General features: G+C 61.1%; 1 protein-coding gene across 1 annotated transcript in view; it reads left to right on the forward strand.

The window, feature by feature from the left end:
* NOC2L (NOC2 like nucleolar associated transcriptional repressor) overlaps nucleotides 1-8,831 on the forward strand; it is a 43,014-nt gene that overhangs the window by 33,529 nt on the left and 654 nt on the right. Inside the window, exons 17-18 of the mRNA XM_035344684.1 lie at nucleotides 2,107-2,242; nucleotides 6,941-7,084. Coding sequence (XP_035200575.1) covers nucleotides 2,107-2,242; nucleotides 6,941-7,084 — 280 coding nt within the window. The remainder of the gene's footprint in view (nucleotides 1-2,106; nucleotides 2,243-6,940; nucleotides 7,085-8,831) is intronic.

Below are 8,831 nucleotides of genomic sequence, written 5' to 3' on the forward strand. Positions count from 1 at the left end.
ACAGGGGAAAAAAAAAATCAGCCTGGCTCTCAGCTGCTCGGAGCTGCGGCTCGCCTTATATAACAGCGCCGACCCCGTCTGCCCGTTCCCTTTGCTTTTCCCCAAGGTTTTTAATGGGATGCAGGCTAATCGGCTTCGTGAGACTCGGTCTGTGGTGACCCTCGAGCTGGGGATTAAAAGACGGGTCCCCAGATTACCTAATTACTGCCCCTGAGTGATGAACACAGGCCGTATCTGCGAGCGGTGGCTCCGTGCAGCTCCTCGTTCCCTCGCTCTGTGGTCGCCGTGCAGCCAGTAGGGATTTCTGGTGCCCTCGTTTTGAGGTGTCGGACCTGAAGGCACTCCCGTGGAGCTTCAGGCAGCCGGAGGTGGTGCAGGGCAGCGTGATCCAGCACCAGGTCCCTCTTAATGTGCTCAGACGGAGTTCAACCAGTACATGGTCCCCCCAAACCAGTCTGCCTTGGGAAATGGGGGGGCCCTTGGTTGTATTTTCCTGGCTTGTACTCTGCTCCAGCCCCACTTCGCTGAGCGATGCGCTGCAGGGGAACACTCAGAAGGCATTGCAGAGGGAGAACGAGACCCTGAAAGGTTTTTGCCTTTCATTTACTGCTGGAGGAGCAGCAGTGACCGGGCTCGTGGCGAACAGGACTGAGGAACAGCGACCTGGGCAGTCGCTGCAAGCAGCTTGTTGGAGGAACTGAGTTTCTCCTCCTGTTGGTTTGATGTTTACAGGGACCGCGACACTTTGAACCTCAACTACTTGCTGGTTGGGCAGTGCCAGGCTCCTGCTATTAAAAATAGGAGCTGCTGAGGAGTGATAGCTGCCAGGCAAGGATGCAGCGAGCGTGGCTCCTGGCAGAGCGAGCCCGAAGGGGCTGCCAGCATCAGGGCAGCGTGGCGACTGCGTGCCACGGGGTGCAGCCCCCAGCACCCACGGGTTGTGCTCTTCCCAGCACCGAGGGCCGGTGGAAGGAGAAGTCTCTGGTAGCGGAAAAGAGCAGGTGGGAAGATGATTTTAAAATTAGGAGCCTGCTTTGCTCCCCTTCTCCGGGCAGCCTCTGACTCTCCATCCTGGTGCTGCCGGTTATTGCTTGTAAGCGCTCGGCTCCCGGAATCGATATTGCCCAGCTGGGGACCATAACCACGAAACGGGCTGGGAGAAATTGCTGGGATTGTCTGCAGGAACAAATGCCTGCCTCCTTCGGCCTCCCGAGAGCTGCCTCTCCTGCCGGGGGAAGCTCCTGGGAGGGGTGAAGAAGCGGCTGTGGTCGGAGAGGAGCGCGTCGAGGGGTGGGAGAGAGCAAATGAGTTATTACTCGCGGGGCGAATGTTTCCAAGCAAGCTAATGTGTGCTAATGCATGAGTGCTTCCCAGGAGGTGTGCAGCCAGGCACAGGCAGCGGGCAGCTGATGTTCAGAGAGCACTTGGGATTTAATTTGCATTCTGATTATCTTCGCCCTGCTGGCCTGAGCCCTGGCAAGTAAATCCTCCCCCTAATCCCCCTCCGGAGAGGTGTAAAGAGCAGCGAGGTGGTGTCAATTGCAAGTACTTAATGGCATTGATATTGGCTCTGGCTGCAGCAGCCGGGCTTGGCCCGTTGATCTCCAGAAGGGCTAGCAACAGGGCAAGGCGCGGCGGAGACGGACCCTAAGCACCCTCAGCACCTTGCGATTTAACCGGGCTGAAGCCGAGAGCCGAGGAGACAGCTCGCGAGAGCTGCGGTGGCTTTTGGCACTGGTGGAAAGCTGCTGCTTCGGAGGGATCCCTTGCTGTATCCCTCCAGGCTCTCCTTGCAGAGCCCCAGGACGGGCAGCTTGTCACGGATGCCTTTTATTCTGAGCCATGCCGGGGTCCCAGCAGCGGACGGCCCGTTAGCACGAGTGGTTTATTGGGTAGAGATCAAGGGAGCAGCGGTGCCCCGCGCTCACCTTTGTAATGGACTCGCAGATCCGCCTCCTGGCAGCGGGCAGACCCAACTGCTCCTGGCAGCGTGGCTTCCACAGACGGGGCGAAGCCAAGTTCCTGTGTGTAAGCTCAGCATTTTGTGCGTAAAAGTACAAAGTCAGGTTGTTCTTACTGTTGGTTTTTTGTTTTCTTCTTCTCCAGCTTGAAGACTTGAACTTCCCCGAAATTAAACGTAAGAAGCAAGAGGAAAGGAAGGAGGAAGATAAGAAGGAATTCAAGGAGCTGTTTGAGCTGGACACCGACTCTGATGAGGAGAACACCGGGATCGCTGTGAAAGGTACGGCTCCAGGGCTGGGCATGCCTCTCCTGTCCAGGTGTCTGTGTTGTGGGGCAGCACAGCTCTGCCCTAGGGGAGATGCGTGCTAGCCACGTTCAGTTCAAAAGCTAGCCTGGCATGGAGAGGGAGCACAGCACGACGGTGGCTTTTCAGAGTGACAGAAGGCAGCTGGGAGGCTTTTCCCTTCCTCTCCCTCTCCCACTTGGCCACTCCAGCTCATTTTAAACCCTTGGGTTCTGCGTTAGCCCTTTTTTTCCACACCTCCCCCAAAACCTTGGAGAACACCGGAGCGTTTGCTGCCTTCTTTGCCCGGTGGGTGGAGATGCAGAAATCCATCTTTTGTTTCCCCACGTGTAAAAGAGGAGCAAGAACGTTGTTCCACCTGCCAGGGCGCTTGATTTTCACTGTACATCACTGCAAACAGCAGCTGTCCCAGGGGCTGGTTACCAGAACGAGAACCTTTGATGGAAGAACGGCCATCCTCTCTTTGCATGCACTTTGGGTGAATTTATTTTCTGGTGAGTGGCCTTGCAAGTGTTCTTGGTGAGCCAACAAAGTCTGGAGCCTCCAGAGAAAACGGAGTGGTGCCGCTCGCTGGCTCTGACCACGAGGGGGCCACGGTAAATTGTGGAACCTGCCTCAAAAGTTCCCCACGTGGCTCGAGGAAAACCCGGACGTTCTGTGTGCGATTTGGGGAGTTGGGGATAGCGCAGGTTTTCTGCCATTTGGGTGGCAGGGAGGCTCGCAGGAGCGCAGGGCTGTCTTGTTTGGAGACGGGATCTGCAGACAAATCCTAGTCCGTGGCACGTGTTTACGGGGTGTGAGCACAAACCTCGAGCCCTAGCACAGAACCAGCGACCACCTCGCGGCTCTGTGTGGTACAGGAGGAAGAAATGGTCAGGAAACTCGTGCTGAGGTTGAAGCTGGTGGATTTTTGTAGGTGCCCCAGCAAAGAACGAGGAAGATACTGAGGGACATCACGGCGGTTTGCTGAGACACATCCCTGAGACCTGACATTGCCCTGCCTGCCAAACAAATGGGTGCCTCAGAAGAGCCTGGAGACGCCTCAGTGGCTTCTCGAAAGGCAGTGCACCGCCGTGACACCTCGCGTGGCAGCGCGGCAGTGCCGGCAGTGCCCAGCATTCCTGGCCCAGCCGCCTCCCCGCAGCCTTTGTTCGCAGCGGGGAGTTTTCTGCAGGGAGGGAACGGGCCCCGGAGGCATCTTCCATCCCACGGAGCCACCGTGCCGGGTCCCCACCACGACTCCCGAGCTGCTGGGTGGGAAAAGAGCGGAGCAGCGGGGCTGAGCTGCGGCGCAGGGCGACGGCCCCTCTGGGCAGTGGCGTGCCTCCTCGCCGGGAAAGGGGCAGGGAAAGGAGAGATGGGAAAAGAGCCCGCATCTGGGGAGAAGCACACAATGAGCTCTTGTTCCTGCTCCGCGTGGGGTGCGGGATGTTCCCCGCCGGCAGCTGGAAGGCAGCGGGGGCAGCGCTCGGGATCGCCGCCGTCGCCTGCGTCTGCGGGGTGGCCGGAGGGAGGGATGCGTGGGGGGCCTGCCGCTGCTGCAGCCTGCCTGCTCGAGGCTTTCCCTGCGAGGCATGAGGGCGGAACAGCCTCCGAGACTCAAACGAGGCAAAGGGAAAGTCACGGAGGGACTTTGGTTCGTCCTGATCCAGCTTCCAGGTGTTCCCAAGAGAGACGCGTCGAGCAGCCCGGAGAGAAGGCTGCCCGGGGTGGATCTTCAGGGAGAGGAAAAAAAAAGCAGTGTAGCGGGGGCTGCCAGCGATGCTGGCCCTGAGAAGTGAGAGGGAGAGATGCTGGGGCTGGGAAGCCGTGACGCTGGTGTGCTGGGGGCAGCTGGAAAGCTGCGGGAGCAGACCAGCCCTCCTGAGACAGCCCTGCTTCCAGCTGGGGGCACGAAGAGACGGGGCTGGAGAGCTGCAGCCTCCCTGCCCCAGCGATGGGAGCAAGGGCACGCTTCGGGGGTCCCCGGGCTGATGGGGAGAAGAATTTGGGGTCTCCCTAGGCAGGGCACCCATCCCCAGCCACGTCCACGTTCATTAGCAAGGCTCGGCAGCAGCACACGAGGCTGTGGTCAGAGCCCTTGCTGGAAGGAGCCAGTTCCAGAGCCTCGGGGGTCTGCAGGTCTCTGCTAAGAAGTTTATGGAGAATTTTTATTGGATTTCATCACGGTTCGAGCTCCTGCTCTATCAGTACCAGCCCTTCTACTCATTTCAGGGGCTTCCAAAAGCACGGGGAGGGCGATGGACAGGCAGAACTCAGCCTGCTGTCGGCGCATCTGCACACCCCCAGCTCTCCGAAGCTGGGGCGAGGAGCGCTGCCCTGCTTGGAGTTCGGAGTCTGCGGGGTCCCAGGCGATGCTGCCTGCCGGCTCGCCGATTCCGGCTGCTTTATTTCGCTCCGCACCTGGCTGGGAGCCGGCTGGGAACAAACGGCGGGCAGCGAAGCGATGCGTGCAGCAGCCCCGGCTGCACGGCGGGGGAGGAAGGAGAGCAATGAATTTCGTGTTTTAATCTGGCGGCTCTGAGGGGAGATTCCCCAAGCTCTCGCCTCGTGCTCTGTGCAGGTGGAGCTGCCCAGGACGCCCCCCCAGTACCCCCCCGAGGGGGCAGGATGGTGGTGAACACGAAACCGAGACGAGCTGCCCTTCGGAAGGGAGAAAGCGTTTGGCAGGCAGGAGAAAAACCCTTGCTTGGGTCTCTGCAAGGTCCAAGGATGGGAGAGAAACGGGTGTGCGCGTTTTTTTAGGGCCCTCCGAGCGTGCAAGGGTGGGACGAGCCAGGCGACGGGGAGGAAGGAGCGTGGGTTTGATCAGTCTGCGTGCTGGGGGCGGCGAGGTTCCTGCACTGCTCTCATTTAGCAGCTGACAGCTCTCCGGGAGGAAAGGCTCCTGGAAATTATTAATGGCTGGGGCAGAGGCGCTGGGCGGCCTCGGCACGAGGCAATTAAAGGCGAGGAGGCGGCGGGGCTGCGGCGTCTCCCCGGGACGCGTCCCCGTGAGGTGTCGGTGTGCCTCGAATGAACTTGGGCAGGTTTCTTCGTTTATTCTGCACGTAATCACGTCACATCAATCTGATGCCGGGCTGCTGGGGGCCGGGGGTGTGGAGGGAGAGGTCAGGCGTTGCCATTTGCCTGCAGGAGAACCACTCGGTGGCAAAATTCCTGCTGCGTGCCGTCAGCTGGAGGATCCGGAGGAAGAGGGGAGCTCTGGAGCACCCTAAACGTCGTGTGCCGGCGTCTCCTTGATGTGCTCCTGCCTCCCATGATGAAACTCTTGCCTTCTACCCTGGGACCTGTGCACCTCGGTGGGAAAGGCAGCAGGGTCCCAGCTCGGAGAAGGGGCGCAGGAGGCTGCAGCTCAGTAAATCCCCTCGTAGCGACCTCTGCCTGTGTCCTAGCCTTCAGGAACAGCCCCACACCGGCTCCTGCCCACCCCCGCTTTCTCTCCGTGCTCCCAGCGGTGCCGTCGCTGGCTCCGGGTGATGGATGAGCGCGCTCCCCGTGCCGGAGCCGCTCAGGTGCCCATCGATAAAGCCGCGGCGCCGCGAGCAGCGCTGCCATCCTGCTCCCGGGGGGCTCCCCTCCACGAGCCGCGGCTTCGGCTGCCCCGGGGGGCCGGGGGGGAGCTGCCGGCGGGGCTGACGGATCGGTGGCAGCGCGGCGATGGCAGGGAGCTGCGAGCGCCGGCAGCTCGCTTATTGATGGCTCCGTACCCGGCTCAGCGAGCAGCGCGGGTCAGCGGCTTGAGGAGGGAGGATGGGGCAAAGAAACAGACGCCGAGCGGCGCGGCGGGAGGAGGATGTGCGCCGCTTGCCTGGCGGAGGGGCTGAAGTGTGAGCAAGCAGCTGCCTGGGCAGGTTGGTAGGCAGGGGAAGGCGAGCTGGGCTCAGCTTGGGGGTGGCTGGAGGTTCTGCTCCCTGGGGACACGCTTCGGTGTCTCCTGGCACTGAAATGCGCGGTGAAATCCCTGTCCAGAGGGGGAAGAAAGCAGCCCGGTTCCCGAGGCCCCGAGACGCTTCTCCAGGCACCCCCGAGGCTCTGCGTGCTTCCTCCCAGCCATCTGCAGAGGGGATGTGCAGGGGTGTTCAGTCCTGCACCGTTCCTTGTGACTGTCAGGGGGAACAAGGCTAAAAGGGGCGTAAAAGGATGCCCTGAGCCAGGGTCTGCCCCTTTCCAGCGGCAAAGAACCGCTGAGGGGCGCAGGTAGGTGGACACGGACGTTGTTTCTCAGAGGAACCAGACCTCTGGGCTCAGCTTCATGGCTTTGTCTTTCTTCTTTTTCAAGTCTGTTCAGCAGGCCCACTTCTTTCTTCATGTTTTCCTGTCCCTCTCCCCCTCCTAGCTTTCACGTCCCCCCAGCAGGGCAGAAGGGTGTTTTCACGACCAGCACCGGGCAGGTAAAGAAACAGCAGGTAGCAGCAGAGCCTGGGGCTTCCGAGGTGATTTCTCTGCCTTTTTTGTGTCCCGGCCATCCTGACCTCTAGCAGGGGCCTCTGAAGTGCTGGGCATCCTTCTCTGGGCTCCCGTGTAAGCCAGAAAGGCTTTGGGGGAGATACGGCAGCAGTCAAGTGGCGACCTCCCCCCTTAGCACGTGTCGGGGTGGTGGTGCTTAGCCCTGGCTGCGCACACCCCTGTGCTGCCCTCGGTTTTCTGTTAACGCTGTAAAAACACCTGCAGGGAAAGCCAAAGCCAAAGCGGCATCAGATGAGAGCTCAGAAGCAAGCGGCGAGGAGGATTACGGTGAGGACGATGACGATGAAGAGGGAGAGTATGAAGTCGAGGAGGACGAGGAAGATTTGGAAGACGACGGCGACTCCGATGGTGAGTAGTGCTCCTAGGAAATGGGGAAGGGAGTTACTGGCAGCGCTGGTAGCCGGAGGCTCCTTTGCATCCTGGGGGCTCTCCTACAAAGGAGCCGCCTCCCCTGTCCTCGCCGCACTGCCCTTGTGAGCTGCGGGGGGCCAGGGGGGATTTCTGCACGCACACGGGGAGCCCTGCCAGCTCCGAGCGCGCACCGAGAGGAGAGCGAAGGGGTTAAGGCCTGCGCAGCCCGTGCTCTGCTCTCACAAGCCACCAGTCCCTTTCATCTCCTCGCAGGGGCCTCCCGCAGCGAGGCTCAAACAGACTCGGCAAGTACAGCCCAGCCCGACAGGGTACAGAAACCTTGCTCCAAGGCTCTCCGCAGGCGAGGTGTGGAGGGTGCGCTCCTCCTCCTCGGGGCTGCGCGGGGGTAACGCGGTGCTTGCTGCCTCTCAGCTGCTCCTCCCGGGTAGGGGATCCTGTCCCAAGTCCTGCATTCACCTGGGGTTTCTGTGCTGAAGGTGAGTGGCGTTCCACGTACACGTACGGGCTCTGCTCGATCCACTGGCTTTGCTCCGTGCTTGGCCACTTCTACCCAGAGAATCAGCAGGGACGGGTGTCAGCGTGAGGCCACCAGCCCAGAACGGTATTTTTAAAGGCTGCCGAGCAGCAGCTGTGTCACCAGGGAGGCTGGAGGCTTTGGTGCAGCTGTGTCAGCCCCTCCTGTCCCTCGCACAGAGCCGCAGCCAGCTCGTGAGCCCGCCTGCATCCCGGCAGGGCGCAGGGACTGCACTGGGCTCGCTCCTGCCTGCCTCTGCCAAGTCACTGCCACGCGAGCAGACGGGAGCTGGGCCTGCCAGGGCTCCTCTGCCTGCTCTGCTGTTCCTTTCTGTTTTTTTTTTTCTTTTTTTTTTTTTTCCCACTGCCTCGGCCTGGGGTTTATAGGACCAAGCCTCTGCGCCCCTGCCTGCCTTTGGGTGTGATGCGCGGTTGCGGGGAACAGCCACAAAAAGCTCCCGTGTGCAGCCTGGCTGTTTTTTTTTTAACCAGTTTGGGGAGTGACGAGAGCAGGAAGGGGGAAAGAGGCCAAGTGAGAGCAAAACCCGCCTGATTTAGCGTGGCAGATGGCTGTGGCTTGGCACGCACAGCCCAGCCGCATCGCCCGGAATAGACGGGGGCTCGGTGCGTGTTCCGACAGCGCTGGCAGGGACAACGAGGGAGCGTTGCTCCTCCCTGCCCACCGCTGTACGTAGGCACACGTGGGGAAAAGCACCCTCCCTTGGGGGCTGGGAGACCGGCTGCTTAGGTGCCACCCGTGGGGTTTTCAACATGAGCTGTCCCGAGCATCCAGCCCCAGCTGGGAAGCCGGAGGTGGCTTTGTGTCCTTTTTGGAGCGGGGCGCATGGCAAGAGGCTCCGAGGGACCGGCGCTGAGCCAGCACGGAGCTGGCAGGGGCTCAGCAGGATGGGCCGCAGGGCGAGGGGAGCTCCAGCCCCGCTTCGGGGAGCTGGCCCGGGGAAGGGGGGACGTGTAGAGTCCTGCACAGCCCCCAGAAACCAGCTCTCCATTGTGTTTATTAAAACACCTCTCCAAAAGGAGGGAGCTCGGGGCTAGGCTCACGTCTGGGAGCCTCGCAGTTAGCTGTGACAGCTCCTTTCTGTCAGCTCCTCGCCCCCAGAGGGGTTTCTCTGGGGGGGGGGGGAAGGCTGCTCAGAGGGCTGGGGGCACTGCCTGCCTCGTCCCCTCCCTCCTCCCTTGTGCCTGGGGC

The sequence above is a fragment of the Oxyura jamaicensis genome, chromosome 21, assembly GCF_011077185.1.
Source record: "Oxyura jamaicensis isolate SHBP4307 breed ruddy duck chromosome 21, BPBGC_Ojam_1.0, whole genome shotgun sequence".
Classification (NCBI taxonomy): domain Eukaryota; kingdom Metazoa; phylum Chordata; class Aves; order Anseriformes; family Anatidae; genus Oxyura; species Oxyura jamaicensis.